Raw genomic sequence first — 20,155 nt, 5'->3', positions numbered from 1 at the left:
CTAATCTGAGGAAAGACGTTCTTGCCTTAGAGGGAGTACAGAGAAGGTTCACCAGATTGATCCCTGGGATGGCGGGATTTTCATATGAAGAAAGACTGGATAGACTAGGCTTGTACTCGCTGGAATTTAGAAGACTGAGGGAGGATCTTATAGAAACATATAAAATTCTTAAGGGGTTGGAGAGGCTAGATGCGGGAAGATTGTTCCCGATGTTGGGGGAATCCAGAACCAGGGGTCACAGCTTAAGGATAAGAGGGAAGTCTTTTAGGACCGAGATGAGAAAACATTTCTTCACACAGAGTGGTGAGTCTGTGGAATTCTCTGCCACAGAAGGTAGTTGAGGCCAGTTCATTGGCTATATTTAAGAGGGAGTTAGATGTGGCCCTTGTGGCTAAAGGGATCAGGGGGTATGGAGAGAATGCAGGTACAGGTTACTGAGCTGGATGATCAGCCATGATCATATTGAATGGCGGTGCAGGCTCAAAGGGCCGAATGGCCTACTCCTGCACCTATTTTCTATGTTTCTAACTGCGAGAGGAGCTTAAAACTGCCAGTGGCCTTTGATTAGAATTTATTGGAAATGCACTAACTCTGAAGGTGTATTCGATTTTCAGAGTGTCATCCCATAGAATTGACAAGAGGTACTTTCCCATCCAAGTCCAGGACTTCTCAATCCACACGAGCGTTAGAACTCGCACTTCCTTCCTGCCGTGTTCCCAAGGGACACAAGGACTACTTTGCTGCCCAAAAGGATGGATGTAGATTGAGATATCCAGATTTAATTATCACATTGAATGAAAATGTACATTTCCTCTGTATGAAACTGATTTTGGTTTGTTTGTCTCCCATCTTGAAGTTCTTGGAAAATATAGGTTTGAAGCTGGAGCTACTGTACATAGAACTCATCTGAAGTTTGGGTTTGTTTAGATGCAGATTTCTGCATTTCTAGGATTTACTGAAAAATTAGTCTCTCTTCCCAATCTTTCATTGACGTGGCTCTGTTGAGGGGAAATGGGTTCTTTCCCAGTAGGGTAAGAAGAACTGTTTAGTTTCCATAACAGGAAAGATCTGCGTTTATATAATACCTTTCACAACCTTAAAGTTGCAAAGCACTTTACCGCCACTAAAGTACTTTGCTGAGGTATAGCTACTGTTGTAATGTGTTTACAAATTATATATTACAATATTTCTGATGTATTCTTTCTAATGATATTTATGATTTTGCAAAATGAAAATACAATTTTCATGAACTGATTTAAAACATAGCTTCACATAGGGCCCATATCAATCATCACTCCATAAGGGGTCTCCTCTCAATGGCGTGCCTATGGCTCTAAGATCTTGAACCTTGATTTGATTACCGATTGTTGTTGCTACCAGAGCTATAAAATGGTAGAATTTAAAAAAAATTGAATTCATCTCATCTATGCAACCTTGATTTCACGGTTCTTGGTCAAGGGCGGCACGGTAGCGCAGCGGTAGAGTTGCTGCTTTACAGCGAATGCAGCGCCGGAGACTCAGGTTCGATCCTGACTACGGGTGCTGCACTGGAAGGAGTTTGTACGTTCTCCCCGTGACCTGCGTGGGTTTTCTCCGAGATCTTCGGTTTCCTCCCACACTCCAAAGACGTACAGGTATGTAGGTTAATTGGCTGGGCAAATGTAAAAATTGTCCCTAGTGGGTGTAGGATAGTGTTAATGTGCGGGGATCGCTGGGCGGCACGGACTTGGAGGGCCGAAAAGGCCTGTTTCCGGCTGTATATATATGATATGATATGATGATGATGACCCTCACTGTTGTTGAAGCAAGATTCGTACAGGACAGCAATGTGAAAATTAAAATGGGTCCTTGTATCCAAGCTTCTGCTTTCTTTATACAGCTAATAGCGGCTTATATTAGCAGAGGGATTTAAAAAAAGACACAAGACCCTATTAGAAGACTTCCTTTTGTTCCTCCAATATTATGGTGCAGTGTGCAATTAGACGGTGTGATAAAATGTATTTCCACTCACATCGTGGGGATTCACATTTCCCAGTCAGGATTAAGGACGTTGGTTGGGCAGAACAACTGGACATTTTAGCTCACTAACCTTGGGTCAGTTCTCTCCTGATACAGTACCAGATAAAATGGCATCACTATTTTTACACTCATGATCCACTCATCAGATTCATTCATCTATGTTCCCAGCAAACTAACTATTCCAGTAACATAACAAGTGAGGGGAAATATATAGTGAAAGGATGTCCATGAAGATAGTCTCGGATCACTAGTGGACAAGGAAGGACACAAGTGGGGTAGCCGTTGTGGAGCAATTCATGAACACTACCCAAGAGGTGGGGGATTGTTTTGTGTCGGAATATTGGAGAAAATGATCTCCATATCCTTAAAAAGAGCAACTGAGATCAGTCCTTTAGAACTATAAACACTGAGTCTTTCTGGAGAGATGAGCTAAGACAGCCAAAATGCTTCCTTGTGTCGGAAAATAAACTGCAGATGCTGGTTTAAATTGAAGGTAGACTCAAAATGCTGGAGTAACTCAGCGGGTCAGGCAGCATCTCGGGAGAGAAGGAATGGGTGGCATTTTGGGTCGAGACCCTTCTTCAGAGGCATGACCCATTCCTTCTCTCCTGAGATGCTGCCTGACCCGCTGAGTTACAAAATCCTTCCTTGTTATCTTCCTCTATTGGGTCTCATTTAATTTTGAATATTGTGAATTTGAACACTATATTCCCAGTGTAAATGCACAAGGCGAGTAAAAGCAAACATGATTTGTTTTGCGATTTGATGGCTTGGGTGTTTCAGATCTCCTGGAGAAATCTCGTGTTGTCAAGCGTCTGACAGGGGAGAGAAATTTCCACATCTTCTACCAGCTGTTGGCAGGGGGCTCACCTGAGCTGCTGGGTGAGTGTTACTAATCTGTCTCCTGTCCTCACAATGCACATCCCCTTTCAGTGATGGGCCGTCTCCTCCTTAACCTCGCCTAAATGATTTGGGGACAGGTTAATGTCCTTCCATCCTGAAAGCACTAAGTCAGTCAGACCTGTGCCAGCGGCAGCACAAATTTCACAGGTGCCCACATCCCTCCAGTGCCTCATTTACACAGTGTGTGGGCAATAAATGAGATGCCTACATCCTTCTGAGGCAGAGGCTCGGGGCCCTAGTGAGACCGCACCTGGAGTACTGTGTGCCGGTTTGGTCTCCAAATTTGAGGAAGGATATTCTTGCTATTGAGGGCGTGCAGCGTAGGTTTACTAGGTTAATCCCCGGGATGGCTGGACTGTCGTATGTTGAAAGACTGGAGCGACTAGGCTTGTATACACTGGAATTTAGAAGGATGAGAGGAGATCTTATCGAAACGTATAAGATTATTAAGGGGTTGGACACGTTAGAGGCAGGAAACATGTTCCCAATGTTGGGGGATTCCAGAACAAGGGGCCACAGTTTAAGATTAAGGAGTAGGCCATTTAGAACTGAGATGAGGAAAAACTTTTTCAGTCAAGAGTTGTGAATCTGTGGAATTCTCTGCCTCAGAAGGCAGTGGAGGCCAATTCTCTGAATGCATTCAAGAGAGAGCTAGATAGAGCTCTTAAGGATAGCGGAGTCAGGGGGTATGGGGAGAAGGCAGGAACGGGGTACTGATTGAGAATGATCAGCCATGATCACATTGAATGGCGGTGCTGGCTTGAAGGGCCGAATGGCCTCCTCCTGCACCTATTGTCTATTGTCTAAACCACAATTCTCAGTTCACATAGTTGCAGAGGGAGTCATTCACCACGCCTTTCCTCCACAGAGCATCTTAATGTGCTGAGGGACTGCAATCAATACGCTTACCTGACCTTGGACAAAACCCCCCTGAATGGAGTGGACGATGCTGCCAACTTTGACACGGTGAAAGTAAGTGTTTAGATGGGGAACACTAGCCTCAAGCCGTGCAATTCCTACAGAGTTGCTCGGAAACATGGATAAAGTAATATCTTGCAAACATCAAAAAATCTCAAAATGAAGTGTGTAAATATAGCTTGGATAGACACAAAGTGCAGGAGTAACTCAACGGTCCAGGCAACATCTCTGGAGAAAAAGGTGTAAATACGCCTCTTATTTGTAAAATGAGGAAATGGATAAAGAAAAATAGCATCTTACCTCCTGGAATGGATTTAATACACCTGGGATCTTTGGATTGTATGCAAGGTCTACACACCATATACAGACTATACGCAGGTTTGCCAGATTGTTTGAGGGGTATCCAGGCCATACACAGGATGTGTGGACCAGGAACAGATGTCTGGCTATGAAATTGGACTTCAGATTCCTGTTCTTTGCATTTTAACTTTAGCTAAGACTTGGTTCTTATTGTTGCTTGTCTGTTGTACTGATATTGAGTGAGCAGGGTGGTAGATATTCTTCCTGGCCTTTGACGATTTTTCCATGTTCCATCTGTCTTTACCAGGGAAGAAGGTGTTGCCAAAATCATAGTAAGATGGGAATAAGTATAAGAATAAGCCTGAACTTAACAAATCGCCTGGTCTAGATGCAAAGATAGACACAAAATGCTGGAGTAACTCAATGGGTCAGGCAGCATTTCTGGAGAGAAGGAATGGGTGATGTTTCGGGTCGAGACCTTTCTGTGCTCTGAGGGAAATAATGATCAATATTGCCATAAACGTCCAGTCTTTAAATACTGAGGTGTGTGTGGAAGCTTGCTCTGCGCAAATTAGCTGCGGCTTTTTGCATAAATGCAGCAAATGCAGATAAAAATGACAAAACTGGCTCTGAGGCACTTTCAGCTGCTTTCTGAACGCAAAAGGTGCAAGTTGATTGCAAATCCTTTGTATATTTGTGAATGTAAATACGATTTGTACAATAGCTTCATGATATATGTGAATGTATATTTTTTTTAATAATAAAAAACACGATAAAAAAGAGTGGTTGCAATCGTTGGAATATTTTCCCATTGATGTCTATTGACTTCAGTTTTACTATGGCTCTTTTTGCTATTGTATCATTATGCACAGGTGCATCTGCCATAGTAGACCGATGAGCCAACTCCAATAGACTTATCCTTCGTGTTGCTTCAACCAGTACCTGCCACAGACCAAATCCGAGTCCTTCGGGACTCGGTCATTTTGTGCTACCAAGCCACTCTTGATAATGGCTTCCATCCAGAGTTCACTCTGTGCCCATGCCAGCTTTCCTGGTTTAGATACTGGTCCTCGGAGGCTTGTGAGGAGGGCCTGCGAAGTTGCCTGGGCTGGGAGCGTCTTTGCAGGGTCTACATTTGATGCCGCAGAGCTGAGAGGTTGGTACAGCTCAAAATAATGGCCGATGCTGGAAATCTAAAGTATAAAAGCAGGAAGTACTGGAAGCATTTAGCAGATCAGGGCGCATCTGTGGGAAGAGAAGCGGAGTTATTGTGGCAGATTGAAGACCCTGGTTGGAAGGGTATTGTGTCTGGTAAGCCATCTCAAGGAGTGTTTGAGTCAGCCATTTTGCCGCAGGTTCGGAGTTGCATATAGGCCAGACCAAGCAAGGACAGTCTCAATGAACCAGATTGGTTTTTAACTTTTCCTTTTAAGTTCCAGCATATGAACTTAAAATAAACTCCACATTTGCCATGGTGGGATTGGAACTTGGACTTCTGGATTGATAGTCCAGGTCTGGAGTTTGCTAATTGAGAAATTTTACCTCGGTGTCAGGACCATACTCCAAATATCCTAACATTAGAGAAAAGACTTCATCCATATTTACTGCATTGGTTGTATTACAGACTGCAATGAAAGTCATTGGATTCGACAAGTCTGAAATGGACTCTATATGGGAGACTGTGGCTGTCGTACTTAAACTCTGCAACATCACGCTGAAGGCAGAACCTCAGTCAAGTGGAACAGATCAATGCTACATCAATGATAGCAAAGGTAAGTATTTTCCAAGTGAACTATAAAGTAGCAGAGTGATTCAAATTGCATTTGGAAACTTTGGCTTCATACCCAAGTGACAACTACAAAATTTAATAAAGAGGATAAAAAGATTGTTATTCCTAATCTCAAACAGCCTGGAATATAAGTGGGTGGAAATTATACTGTGGCTGTGTGCAGCTCTGGTAAAATGGCATCTCGAGCACTATGTTCAATTCTCTGCACTTGGTTCAGGAAAGATGACTCAGTCCTTTTTAGGGAATACAGCAGAGATTCACCAGAATAATACTGGTTTCAAAGGCTGACCTGTGTGTTTCTCTCCTCGTCTCCAGGGCTGAGAGAAGTCTGCAGTTTGATTGGCCTTGACGAGTCTATTCTAGAACAAGCACTGTGTACTCGCACTGTACAAACCAAGAGTGAGCAAGTGAAGACGACATTAACTGCTGCTCAGGTGAAGTGTTGCTTTTAAAATAGATGTAGAGTTGTGACTGAGGAATGCATATCTAGGAGTAAGATATACAGTGAGCAACAACAAATCATCCACCAACATTTCCGTCACCTACAACGGGACCCCACCACTGGCCACATCTTCCCATCCCCTCCCCTTTCTGCGTTCCGCAGAGACCGTTCCCTCCGTAACTCCCTGGTCCACTCGTCCCTTCCTACCCAAACCACCCCAACCCCGGGCACTTTCCCCTGCAACCGCACGAGATGCAACACCTGTCCCTTTAACTCCCCCCTCAACTCTATCTAAGGACCCAAACAGTCTTTCCAGGTGAGACAGAGATTCACCTGCACCTCCTCCAACCTCATCTATTGCATCCGCTGCTCTAGATGTCAACTTCTTTACATCGGCGAAACCAAACGCAGGCTCGGCGATTGCTTTGCTCAACGCCTGCGCTCGGTCCGCGTTGGCCAAACTGGTCTCCCGGTGGCCGAGCACTTCAACTCCCCCTCCCATTCCCAGTATGACCTTTCTGTCATGGGCCTCCTCCAGTGCCATAGTGAGGCCCACGGGAAATTGGAGGAACAGCACCTCATATTTTGCCTGGGCAGCTTGCAGCCCAGTGGTATGAACATCGACTTCTCCAACTTTAGATAGTTCTTCTGTCCCTCTCTTCCCCTCCTCCTTCCCAGATCTCCCTCTATCTTCCTGTCTCCACCTATATCTTTCCTTTGTCCCGCCCCCCCTGACATCAGTTTGAAGAAGGGTCTCGACCCGAAACGTCGCCCATTCCTTCTCTCCCGAGATGCTGCCTGACCTGCTGAGTTACTCCAGCATTTTGTGAATAAATACCTTCAACTGATACCTGGGAGTAAGTTGTCAGTTTAGTTTATTGTCACGTGTACCGAGGTACAGTGAAAAGCTTTTGTTGCGTGCTAACCAGTCAGCAGAAAGACAATGCATGATTACAATCGAGCCATGTACAGTGTATAGATACATGATAAGGGAATAATGTTTAGTGCAAGGCAAAGCCAGCAAAGTCCGATCAAGGATAGTCCGAGGGTCTCATGTTCATCATATCATCATATCATATATATACAGCCGGAAACAGGCCCTTTCGGCCCACCAAGTTCGTGCCGCCCAGTGATCCCCGTACATTAACACTATCCTACACCCACTAGGGACAATTTTTTTTTTTTACATTTACCCAGCCAATTAACCTACATACCTGTACGTCTTTGGAGTGTGGGAGGAAACCGAAGATCTCGGAGAAAACCCACGCAGGTCACGGGGAGAACGTACAAACTCCTTACAGTGCAGCACCCGTAGTCAGGATCGAACCTGAGTCTCCGGCGCTGCATTCGCTGTAAAGCAGCAACTCTACCGCTGCGCTACCGTGCCGCCCGTGTTGTGGTAGGATGATTCAGTTAAGAGTTATCTTTTACCCAGGAGTGATTTGTGTGCAGTATTAGATCCTCAGTAACAACTGTGAATAATTGTAGAGGTAATAAATACGAGAGTGAATCGTGCATAGAGTATTTAATACCTGGATGTAGGTTGTGGAGAGTATATGACAGTATGTTTTGCAACAAAACGCAACAAAAGCTTTTCACTGTACCTCGGTACACGTGACAATCAACTAAACTAACATACAAAGCAATAAATGGTTGGGTAGGAAACAAATCTGCAGATGCTGGTTAAAATCTCAGGTAGACACAAAATGCTGGAGTAACTCAGCGGGTCAGGCAGCATCACGGGAGAGAAGGAACGTTTCAACCCGAAACGTCACCCATTCCTTCTCTCCCGAGATGCTGCCTGACCCGCTGAGTTACTCCAGCATTTTGTGTCTACAATAAATGGTTGGGACTGTGTTGTACAGAGTAATGGATTTTGCTGTAATGGATTGAACTGATCCGAAACAACTTTAAGTATAAGAAAATAACTGCAGATGCTGGTACAAATCGAAGGTATTTATTCACAAAATGCTGGAGTAACTCAGCAGGTCAGGCAGCATCTCGGGAGAGAAGGAATGGGTGACGTCTCGACCCGAAATGTCACCCATTCCTTCTCTCCTGAGATGCTGCCTGACCTAATAATAATAATAATAATAATAATATTCATTTATTGTCATTGCAACGAGTACAACGAAATTAAAAAATAGCCAATCCTGACGGTGCGTACAAACATATATGCAATAAATGCAAAAACAAATAAATACATAAATACAATTAAATACAATTATATGACCGATTTTTTAACGGTGTTGCCTAGTGCAAGGTAGTGTTCAGTTCTCGTATGGCCCTGGGGTAAAAACTGTTCTTAAGTCTGTTTGTTCGGGATTTGATCGACCTGAAACGTCGACCAGAGGGCAGATGAACAAACAGACGGTGGCCGGGGTGGGATGGATCTTTTATTATTTTGCCTGCTCTACTGAGGCAGCGTAGGCTGAACAGGTGCTCCAGGGAGGGCAGTGAGCAGCCGATGATTTTCTGGGCCGTCGTGATGACCCTCTGAAGGGCCTTCCTGTCCTTTTCTGAGCAGCTGGCATACCATGTGGTTATACAGTATGCCAGCACACTCTCGATGGAGCAGCGATAGAAGGACAACATGAGCTTCTCCTGCAGGTTGGTTTTCCTGAGGATCCTCAGGAAGTGGAGTCTCTGCTGTGCCTTCTTTACTGTGGTGATGGTGTTGGTAGACCAGGTGAGATCCTCTGCGATGTGCGTACCCAGGAACCTGAAAGCTGGTACCCTTTCCACACAGACCCCATTGATGTAGAGTGGGTCGTAATCTCCATTGGTTTTTCTAAAGTCAATTATAAGTTCCTTTGTTTTGGAGGAGTTCAGGACCTGCTGAGTTACTCCAGCATTTTGTGAATGAAACAACTTTAAGCTCATTACTTTTAGACTCTTTACAGAGGTTCACCCCACCCCTCTGCATTATGTTTAAAGCCAATGTTTGAAGGTGAAACACCAGTCTCTCTAACCTATTTTACACTTCTCCCCACCCTGCCAAACCCAACTATGTACATTTCAAAGCTATCCGCGGGAATTTCTCTTGACGCATCCACAGTTACTGAGCTCCTTCTCGGTCGGTCCCTCACGGTGAATAGAATAAATAACACACAACAATGTGACAATGCAGGTGTCATTTCTTCGCACAGGGATTCTATGCACGGGACGCATTGGCAAAAAACCTCTATGACCGCCTGTTCACCTGGTTGGTGAACCGAATCAACGAAAGCATTCAGGTAATCCAGCACAGAGGGGGAATCATATGGGTGCACCTCAACGTACAATGGGGTTACGTTCCGATAAAACCCATCGTAAACCGAAAATGTCGTGCGTCGAAATGCATTTAATACACCTGATCACGTGGCCGGAAGCGAGCTGCAGTGAGTTGCCGTTGCCCAGCGTTCGCGCCATTGTTTGCACCATTGTAAAGCCTGAATATCGGAAGTCGAAGCATCATTAGTCGAGAAGCATCTGTATTGGGAATCAAATATTTCAATAGACAATAGGTGCAGGAGTAGGCCATTCGGCCCTTCGAGCCTGTACGCACCGCCATTCATTGTGATCATGGCTGATCATTCTCAATCAGTACCCCGTTCCTGCCTTCTCCCCATACCCCCTGACTCCGCTATCCTTAAGAGCTCTATCTAGCTCTCTCTTGAATGCATTCAGAGAATTGGCCTCCACTGCCTTCTGAAGCAGAGAATTCCACAGATTCACAACTCTCTGACTGAAAAAGCTTTTCCTCATCTCCGTTCTAAATGGCCTACCCCTTATTCTTAAACTGTGGCCCCTGGTTCTGGACTCCCCCAACATTGGGAACATGTTTCCTGCCCCTAACGTGTCCAACCCCTTAATAATCTTATACGTTTCGATAAGATCCCCTCTCATCCTTCTAAATTCCAAATGTCATTGTTACTATACCACTTGATTCAATGGTATAGTTCCCTTAAGCTGTTGGCATATTATAGAGAAAATAGATGGACTAAAGTTGGGGAAAATAGAGCAAAACTATTCCAGATATCGGGATTTGTAAGAATTAATGAAGGAAATAAATTGGCTATGACAGGCTCTTCAATTGGTTCAGAGAATTCATGCATTGCCCAATCTGTTACTGAGAAATAGAAACTGGAGGCTCCACCAAGTGGTGATTATTAACCTCAGTAAGTGGAGTTCGGGAAAAATTGATCATGCCTGGTGGATTTTCAGTGAAACCAACCTCCTCCCACCCCAACACCAAAGTGGAAAATCCATTTGTACACAGACATTAATGAGGATGTATAAAACAGGAACTGCAGATGCTGGTTTACAAAAGAAGATACAAAGTGCTGGGGTAACTTAGCAGCATCGCAGGAGAATATGGATAGGTGACGTTTTTGGTCAGGACCCTTCTCCAGAGTCTGAAGAAGGGTCCTGACCCAAAATGTCTCCTATCCATGTTCTCCTGAGATGCTGCTTGACCTGCTAAGGTACTCCAGCACTCTGTGTCTTCTTTAATTGAGGTTGTTGTCTGGCTGTGATGCCTCTCACAGTTAATAGACTGTCACTTCATTGTCTAGCATCACACTGTTTTATAGACAATAGACCATAAACAATAGGTGCAGGAGGAGGCCATTCGGCCCTTCGAGCCTGTACGCACCACCATTCAATGTGATCATGGCTGATCATTCTCAATCAGTACCCCGTTCCTGCCTTCTCCCCATACCCCCTGACTCCGCTATCCTTAAGAGCTCTATCCAGCTCTCTCTTGAATGCATTCAGAGAATTGGCCTCCACTGCCTTCTGAGGCAGAGAATTCCACAGATTCACAACTCTCTGTTTTTCCTCATCTCCGTTCCAAATGGCCGACCCCTTATTCTTAAACTGTGGCCCCTTGTTCTGGACTCCCCCAACATTGGGAACATGTTTCCTGCCTCTAACGTGTCCAACCCCTTAATAATCGTATACGTTTTGCTGGGTATGGGAACGGTGTTGGTGCCTGTGGAACCTTGCTCCAGTGCAAGGTGGTGTCTTTGGGAGAAGAGGGGACAAGTCTAGGTGTTGGACATCTGAACTTAACAGAAGGGCCTAATAAGATGTCTCTTAAACAAGTTTATAGCAAACCAGTTTAACACAACTTGCAATTGTTCAAGGTTAAAGGCAATGTACAGAAGAAGGTGATGGGAGTGTTGGATATTTATGGATTTGAGATTTTTGAGGTAAGTTTGGATTACAATTATTCCTATAAAAACTGTCCCACAGTGAGGACAGGGAAGGCTTGCATGATTACAATGCATCTCATGGGAATTAAGATAGGAGGCCAACACTGCAAGAAGCAACATAGTTTTACAGCACATGGGCAATTTGGCCAAACAGGTCCCAGCTGGTATCCATGCTCTGTAAAGTCACGTTGAACACGTGTATTGTGTCCTGAACAGATGGGGCATTTTTCTTGAGGAAGAACAAAGCTAAGGGGTGGCAAGATAACGATAATTACAATTCTGCAGGGTTTTGGGTTGGATGTGCAGAAGGTGTTTCCTATTGTAGGGGATGTAAAAATAAAGATCGTAAATATAAACAGCCCCCAAGAAATCTGATGGGAAATGGGGGACAATTCCTTTCCCTTGAGAGTAGTGGGAATGTGGAACTTCCTCCCTCAGTGAGTGCTGAAAACAAACATTGTCATGCAAAAGTTGGGACGTTATGATGAGTTTTTTAAAAAATCTACTCACACCCCTGGGTTTCCAGGAAACGGCTCAGGCTCTGTTTAGCACTTCCCTTACTAGTGAGCCCGATACATCTCTCACCTCAGAGTCTGACAGCTGTCCCACTCCAGGGAACCGTGCCTAGATTCTAGGCTGAGGCTCCCGATGTTGAAAGTACCGTCTTCTGAATAGGGTTGCCAACTGTCCCGTATTAGCCGGGACATCCCGTATTTTGGGCTAAATTAGTTTGTCCCGTACGGGACCGCCCTTGTCCCGTATTAGTAGGGTTGCCAACTTCCTCACTCCCAAGTACGGGACAAAGGGTGACGTCACCGCCCCACGCCCCACGTGACCTCACCCAGCCAGCGGCCACGTGCTCCCGCTCCACCAATGGCTGTCCCGCATTTGGGAGTGAGGAAGTTGGCAACCCTACTTCTGAATGAAACATTAAACTCAGGCCCCGACTGAAACAACCCTACAATTCCTACGGAAAGAATTCGGAGATATCCGAGGACCAATCTTTACCAAAACTCAGGACTCCAAAGACGTACAGGTATGTAGGTTAATTGGCTGGGTAAATGTAAAAATTGTCCCAAGTGGGTGTAGGATAGTGTTAATGTACGGGGATCACTGGGCGGCACGGACTTGGTGGGCCGAATGGCCTGTTTCCGGCTGTATATATATATGATGATATATGATGATGATGCTGTTTGTGGGAGTTAGCTGTGCAAAAAAATGGCTGATGTTATAATGGTGACTAATTCAGTGGCTGTCCAGTGCTTTGGAACAGTCTGAAAGGTACTATACAAATTCAAGTCTTTTCATATATTTGAAAGTATACGAGATGCATGTTAAGTCATGTGAATTTATTTCTCCAGGACAATAGTTTTGAGCAGCTTGTTATAAACTACTGCAATGAGAAGCTGCAGCAGCTCTTCATTGAACTCACACTGAAGGAGGAACAGGAAGAGTACATACGAGAGGTGAGCAACCCCTCCATCTTTTCATATGGTTGGATTAATCCGACATTAGAATTCACAAACTCTTCCCAATGATTCAGTAGCTAAATGCACTACCCAGTGCAAACCGTATCATATATTCAGCTTCAGTGGGATAGGAACTACAACTGATCTCAGTGACCCTGGGTTAGGCAGAAAGACTTGGTTCTTCTGGTCAATTTAATCTCTGCATCATTAAATCATGACTGTGCCCCTGAGTCTGGCCTTTAGTATGTCACAAGCTTCAACTGATCGCGTCCTGTGTTGAATATTATTCTTGTTCTGTTTTCCAGGGCATCGAGTGGACACGGATCAAATATGTTGACAACGCCATTATTTGTGGCCTGATCGAAAACGTACTTTTTGTTTCTTTACATTTTCGGTTTTTGCAATTGTTACTTTTGTGTTTGAGCGGGAGACGAGAGGCCGTGTGGGACAATGTGTGTATTTTAGGGTGTGAGAACGTCTTGGTGAGTGTGTGTGTGTGTGTGTGTGTATATGAGAGAGAGAGAGTGTGTATGAAACCATTTATGCAAGTGTGTGATGATAGAAACAGAAACATAGACAATAGGTGCAGGAGGAGGCGATTCGGCCCTTCGAGCCTGCACCTTCGAGCCTGCACCGCCATTCAATATGATCATGGCTGATCATCCAACTCAGTATCCTGTACCTGCCTTCTCTCCTTACCCCCTGATCCCTTTAGCCACAAGGGCCACATCTAACTCCCTCTTAAATATAGCCAATGAACTGGCCTCAACTACCTTCTGTGGCAGAGAATTCCACAGATTCACCACTCTCTGTGTGAAAAAAAACGTTCTCATCTCGGTCCTAAAAGACTTCCTCCCCCTTATCCTTAAACTGTGACCCCTTGTTCTGGACTTCCCCAACATCGGGAACAATCTTCCCGCATCCAGCCTGTCCAACCCCTTAAGAATTTTGTAAGTTTCTATAAGATCCCCCCTCAATCTTCTAAATTCCAGCGAGTACAAGCCGAGTCTATCCAGTCTTTCTTCATATGAAAGTCCTGCCATCCCAGGAATCAATCTGGTGAACCTTCTCTGTACTCCCTCTATGGCAAGAATGTCTTTCCTCAGATTAGGAGACCAAAACTGTACGCAATACTCCAGGTGTGGTCTCACCAATGCCCTGTACAACTGCAGCAGAACCTCCCTGCTCCTAAACTCAAATCCCCTCGCTATGAATGCCAACATACCATTCGCTTTCTTCACTGCCTGCTGCACCTGCATGCCTACTTTCAATGATATCAGGTACAGGTGCATCTATTTGTCTTAAAACATTGAATGAATAGCATTGGTAATTAGTTAATAAATGTTGATAATGTGTAGTACCGAGCCGTGTAAATTAGCAAGCTCCCAGGGCCACAACTGTATCCTCGCTGAATGAGCTTGCGTTGCTGTGTGGGGAGAGGGAAATCAGCCATGTTCCAGTCAGTAGCAGTTGCCCAGCGTAAGCATGTACACGTGGCCAGAGGATGGGAGCATGGTGTTTACACAACTCTGCTGGCAAGCAAAGTCTACGTATACACATGAGGGATGCCCCCTTTGTGAAAGTATCAGGAACACCTGGTAACTGTACCAGACCTCTACCGTGAGTCAGTGCGAAGAGGAGAGTAGTGATCACAATAGACAATAGGTGCAGGAGGAGGCCATTCGGCCCTTCGAGCCAGCACCGCTATTCAATGTGATCATGGCTGATCATTTTCAATCGGTACCCCGTTCCTGCCTTCTCCCCATACCCCCTGACTCCGCTATCCTCAAGAGCTCTATCCAGCTCTCTCTTGAATGCATTCAGAGAATTGGCCTCCACTGCCTTCTGAGGCAGAGAATTCCACAGATTCACAACTCTCTGACTGAAAAAGTTTTTCCTCATCTCAGTTCTAAATGGCCTACCCCTTATTCTTAAACTGTGGCCCCTTGTTCTGGACTCCCCCAACATTGGGAACATGTTTCCTGCCTCTAACGTGTCCAACCCCTTAATAATCTTATACGTTTCGATAAGGTCTCCTCTCATCCTTCTAAATTCTAGTGTATACAAGCCTAGTCGGTCCAGTCTTTCAACATATGACAGTCCCGCCATTCCAGGTATTAACCTAGTAAACCTACGCTGCACGCCCTCAATAGCCTCATATTTGTGGCAGGGTGGGGGGAGAACTGGGAGAAGACGGCCATTCATTTGACCTGCGGTGCTGTTTGTCGTTGTGCAGAATAACGGCATCCTGGCGATGTTGGACGAAGAATGTCTCCGGCCTGGAAATGTCACTGAAAAGACCTTCCTCCAAAAGTTAAATCAGACTTTCTCCGGCCATCAGCATTACGAGAGCAAAGAGACGCAGAGCTCCAAGTTCATCACCGATGTAACAATGCCTGCCAACTGTTTCCGTGTGCAGCACTATGCCGGAAAGGTGAGCGCTTGGTTCCTTGCGATGTTCCCCTCTCTGTGGGTGCTATTCCTGATGCCAAATGCTTCCATGGTAAGTTGCTCATTTAGATCGTTGTTAGTGCTGCTGCCTCATCGCTCCAGAGAACAGGTTGCCGTGTGGCCTGAAATCGGTATCATCGGTAACTGACCAAAATACCTGGTGTCATACCTTCAATGATAATCTTCACAGCATCAGATGCCCTTGCTTTAATGGATTGATGTATTAGTAAGGTGCACAGGGCAGTGCATTCCCAAGTTCCACTTCATGTGTTTGATGGACAAACTGATTTCAGTCGGAATGCTTTTATTCACAAAATGCTGGAGTAACTCAGCAGGTCAAGCAGCATCTCAGGAGAGAAGGAATGGGCGACGTTTCGGGTCGAGACCCTTCTTCTCAGTCGGAATGCTGATATCTGGCCTCAATAGAAACATAGAAAATAGGTGCAGGAGTAGGCCATTCGGCCCTTCGAGCCTGCACCGCCATTCAATATGATCATGGCTGATCATCCAACTCAGTATCCCGTACCTGCCTTCTCTCCATACCCCCTGATCCCTTTAGCCACAAGGGCCACATCTAACTCCCTCTTAAATATAGCCAATGAACTGGCCTCAACTACCCTCTGTGGCAGAGAATTCCACAGACTCACCACTCTCTGTGTGAGAAAAAACTTTCTCATCTCGGTCCTAAAAGACTTCCCCCTTATCCCTAAACTGTGACCCCTTGTTCTGGACTTCCCCAACATCGGGAACAATCTTCCCGCATCCAGCCTGTCCAACCCCTTAAGAATTTTGTAAGTTTCTATAAGATCCCCCCTCAGTCTTCTAAATCCCAGCGAGTACAAGCCGAGTCTATCCAGTCTTTCTTCATATGAAAGTCCTGCCATCCCAGGAATCAATCTGGTACGCCTCTGGAACTGGAACAAAGTCTGCCTAAATCCTAAATGTTGCTCCTTTCCTACATTGCCAACACTCACTTGGCAACTGAAGAGCATGAGCCATGCATGAACGGGCGACTTCAAGGAAGTGGGCAAACTGGGTGAAAAGTGACACATTCTCTTTCCTTGCTGTTTGCAGGTGACATACAACGTTGCAGACTTCATCGACAAGAACAATGACCTGCTGTACCGGGATCTAACCAAGGCCATGTGGCAGGCCAAACACAAGCTCGTCAAGGCACTCTTTTCTGAAGGGGACCCAAGAAAGACATCGTTGAAGAGGCCGCCAACAGCTGGCTCTCAGTTCAAGGCTTCTGTCAATGTCCTGATGAAGAACCTTCTGGCTAAAAACCCCAACTATATCAGGTACCATTTTCCCATGTTGCAAAATTTCAAGTCAAATCAAGTCAAGTTTATTTGTGACACACATATACAAGATGTGCAGTGAAATGAAAGTGGCAATGCCTGCGGATTGTGCTAAACTGCAAAACACAATAGAATTTTTTTTAAATCCTTCCTCCAAATTTGAGGATGGATATTCTTGCTATTGAGGGCGTGCAGTGTAGGTTTACTAGGTTAATTCCTGGAATGGCGGGACTGTCATATGTTGAAAGACTGGAGCGACTAGGCTTGTATACACTGGAATTTAGAAGGATGAGAGGAGATCTTATCGAAACGTATAAGATTATTAAGGGGTTGGACACGTTAGAGGCAGGAAACATGTTCCCAATGTTGGGGGAGTCCAGAACCAGGGGCCACACAGTTTAAGAATAAGGGGTAGGCCATTTAGAACGGAGATGAGGAAAAACTTTTTCAGTCAGAGAGTTGTGAATCTGTGGAATTCTCTCCGTTAGAAGGCAGTGGCGGCCAATTCTCTGAATGCATTCAAGATAGAGCTCTTAAGGATAGCGGAGTCAGGGGGTATGGGGAGAAGGCAGGAACGGGGTACTGATTGAGAATGATCAGCCATGATCACATTGAATGGCGGTGCGTACAGGCTCCTCCTGCACCTATTGTCTATTGTCTATTGTGTCTCGCTGTATAGTCGCACCATTCCTTTCTTGACCTGTGCTGACTCTTCCACAGATGCATCAAGCCAAATGACACAAAATCACCAGCACAATTTGAAGAGGGTCTGGTGCAAACGCAGATCAGGTACCTGGGGCTGATGGAGAATATACGCGTGCGGCGGGCGGGATATGCCTATCGCCACCACTACAAGCCTTGCTTGGAACGTTACAAGATGCTCTGTAAACAAACCTGGCCAAACTGGAAGGGGGATGACCGGTAAGCATGTGTCACTGGCCAGTTCATTAAGAGGGAGTTAGATGTGGCCCTTGTGGCTAAAGGGATCAGGGGGTATGGAGAGAAGGCAGGTACGGGATACTGAGTTGGATGATCAGCCATGATCACATTGAATGGCGGTGCGTACAGGCTCGAAGGGCCGAATGGCCTACTCCTGCACATATTTTCTATGTTTCTATGTCACTGTTTTTCAGAGGCCACTGTGTCTGTGGACTGTGGCTGTGCTTGCTTTAACGTAGGCCCCCCTAGCTGCACCAGATACACTCAGAAGCCAGTGTTTCTGAGCCACACAGGACCTGCTTTGATGTCGGCATGTGTTTAGTTAGCTAATCTCTCGTTTTTAGTTAAAGTCTCTGACCTCGGAATTTTTCCTATTTATTCCTTCATTTCCCTTCTTCTTTAAGAGATGGCGTACAGACTCTTTTGATTGAATTAAATATCGCTCCAGAGGAATACACATTTGGACGGACAAAAATCTTTATCAGAAATCCACGAACAGTGAGTATTTACACGGCATTACGGCATTTACTCCCTCGGCCAAAGTGTTTGGAAAGGGATACGGGTGCTTTGACCAGGGACGTGTCGCACAATTCCTCCTTGAAGAGACTTTGGTGCTCTGATCATAGTCCCTCGAGCATTTTATTGGGGAAATACCTGGACATCTACTGGAATACCCTTACATAATGCACAGCAAAAATCCACATGCATTGTTGGGAAAGGAGAGAAAAATGAAGCAAACGCAAAAGTTATTTCTGATGACTGATGGCCCTTTTCATTTCAGACCTATTGTCTGACGAATCTGTAATGAAAGTATGAAACAATTGCTTGCCTGTAATTCCCTTCCCTCTCTCCTTCACTTCTTTCTTGCTTTCCATACAGCTCTTTGACATGGAAGAGCGGCGGTGGGTTCAGTTGGGATTCGTGGCCACCTTGATTCAGAAGACTTATCGCGGCTGGAAATGCAAAACCCATTTCCTCCTATTGAAGAAAAGTCAGATCATCATCGCTGCCTGGTTCAGGCGATATAATGTAAGCCCGAGACTTTGTTGATTCAAGAGCATTCAAGAGAGAGCTAGATAGAGCTCTTAAGGATAGCGGAGTCAGGGGGTATGGGGAGAAGGCAGGAACGGGGTACTGATTGAGAATGATCAGCCATGATCACATTGAATGGCGGTGCTGGCTTGAAGGGCCGAATGGCCTCCTCCTGCACCTATTGTCTATTGTCTATTGTCTATTGTCTATTGATGCCCGGGCCTCAGAAATATGCCAGGATTCACAATGAAGGCTTGCAGACTTCAGTTCTGTGCCAAACGTCAATTGCCAACAATGCCAAAGTGACTTTATAGACATTCGCCATTCGGCCCTTCGAGCCAGCACCGCCATTCAATGTGATCATGGCTGATCATTCTCAATCAGTACCCCGTTCCTGCCTTCTCCCCATACCTCCTGACTCCGCTATCCTTAAGAGCTCTATCTAGCTCTCTCTTGAATGCATTCAGAGAATTGGCCTCCACTGCCTCCTGAGGCTGAGAATTCCACAGATTCACAACTCTCTGACTGAAAAAGTTTTTTCTCATCTCAGTTCTAAATGGCCTACCCCTTATTCTTAAACTGTGGCCCCTTGTTCTGGACTCCCCCAACATTGGGAACATGTTTCCTGCCTCTAACGTGTCCAACCCCTTAATAATCTTATACGTTTCGATAAGATCTCCTCTCATCCTTCTAAATTCCAGTGTATACAAGCCTAGTCGCTCCAGTCTTTCAACATATGACAGTCCTGCCATTGACTTTGTTCCCTCTTCCTTTTTATTCAAGTTCTGGGTGTGAATTTTGGATCTGCTAATGAAGTGAGGTTGTTACGAGAGATTAGTGCAAGCAACTGGATTTTTTTTCCTTCCTTTTTCTCCATCAAGCTCACCCAGTTCCTTGAAGAGTAAAGTTCCCACTCTTGCCCAAGAAGGCACGCCACTCTGGCTAACTAACAATCCATGTGCTGTAAGCATGGCGGGCAATGGCAGGGTTCACTTTTCACTTTTGATAATTCAAATTCATCTTTATAAATCTGGATTGGAAAAGAGGCATTATTAAAAGATGTTGGATGTTGCTAAAATCTCAGCTGGTTCACTGATGTTCCTTTTCCAGGCCAAACCTGTAGCAAAGTGTTGCATTGCCAGTGTTAAACTGAGCCTTCCCCTCGGCCGAATGGGAGAAGTTAATTGCCACTATTTCCAAGAAGAGCAAGAAAGATATACTTGTGTTGGAATAATATTTACTCCATAATCAGTATCACTGAATACAGATCATCTGGTTACTATCGCATTGCAGTTTCTGGGAGCTTCTCATGTACAGATTGACTGTGAAGGCCTCTGACTGCCCTCACCTGGTCTGGGTGTGTATGTGTCTCCACACTAGTGTTGTCAACTTCC

At 45.2% G+C, this 20,155-nt stretch overlaps 1 protein-coding gene across 2 annotated transcripts in view; it reads left to right on the top strand.

The window, feature by feature from the left end:
* Positions 1–20,155, top strand: part of LOC144611915 (unconventional myosin-Ib-like) — a 49,507-nt gene that overhangs the window by 17,432 nt on the left and 11,920 nt on the right. For both annotated transcript variants that reach the window (XM_078431241.1, XM_078431240.1), the window contains exons 7-19: positions 2,803–2,901; positions 3,791–3,894; positions 5,765–5,912; positions 6,245–6,363; positions 9,521–9,607; positions 11,501–11,566; positions 12,931–13,035; positions 13,344–13,406; positions 15,275–15,472; positions 16,564–16,790; positions 17,511–17,711; positions 18,134–18,227; positions 18,609–18,758. In XM_078431241.1, coding sequence (XP_078287367.1) covers positions 2,803–2,901; positions 3,791–3,894; positions 5,765–5,912; positions 6,245–6,363; positions 9,521–9,607; positions 11,501–11,566; positions 12,931–13,035; positions 13,344–13,406; positions 15,275–15,472; positions 16,564–16,790; positions 17,511–17,711; positions 18,134–18,227; positions 18,609–18,758 — 1,661 coding nt within the window. The remainder of the gene's footprint in view (positions 1–2,802; positions 2,902–3,790; positions 3,895–5,764; positions 5,913–6,244; positions 6,364–9,520; positions 9,608–11,500; positions 11,567–12,930; positions 13,036–13,343; positions 13,407–15,274; positions 15,473–16,563; positions 16,791–17,510; positions 17,712–18,133; positions 18,228–18,608; positions 18,759–20,155) is intronic.

This window comes from Rhinoraja longicauda, chromosome 42 (genome assembly GCF_053455715.1).
Source record: "Rhinoraja longicauda isolate Sanriku21f chromosome 42, sRhiLon1.1, whole genome shotgun sequence".
Taxonomy (NCBI): Eukaryota; Metazoa; Chordata; class Chondrichthyes; order Rajiformes; family Arhynchobatidae; genus Rhinoraja; species Rhinoraja longicauda.
Note: the sequence above shows the minus strand (reverse complement) of the source record. Positions and strands in the feature narration are given on the sequence as shown.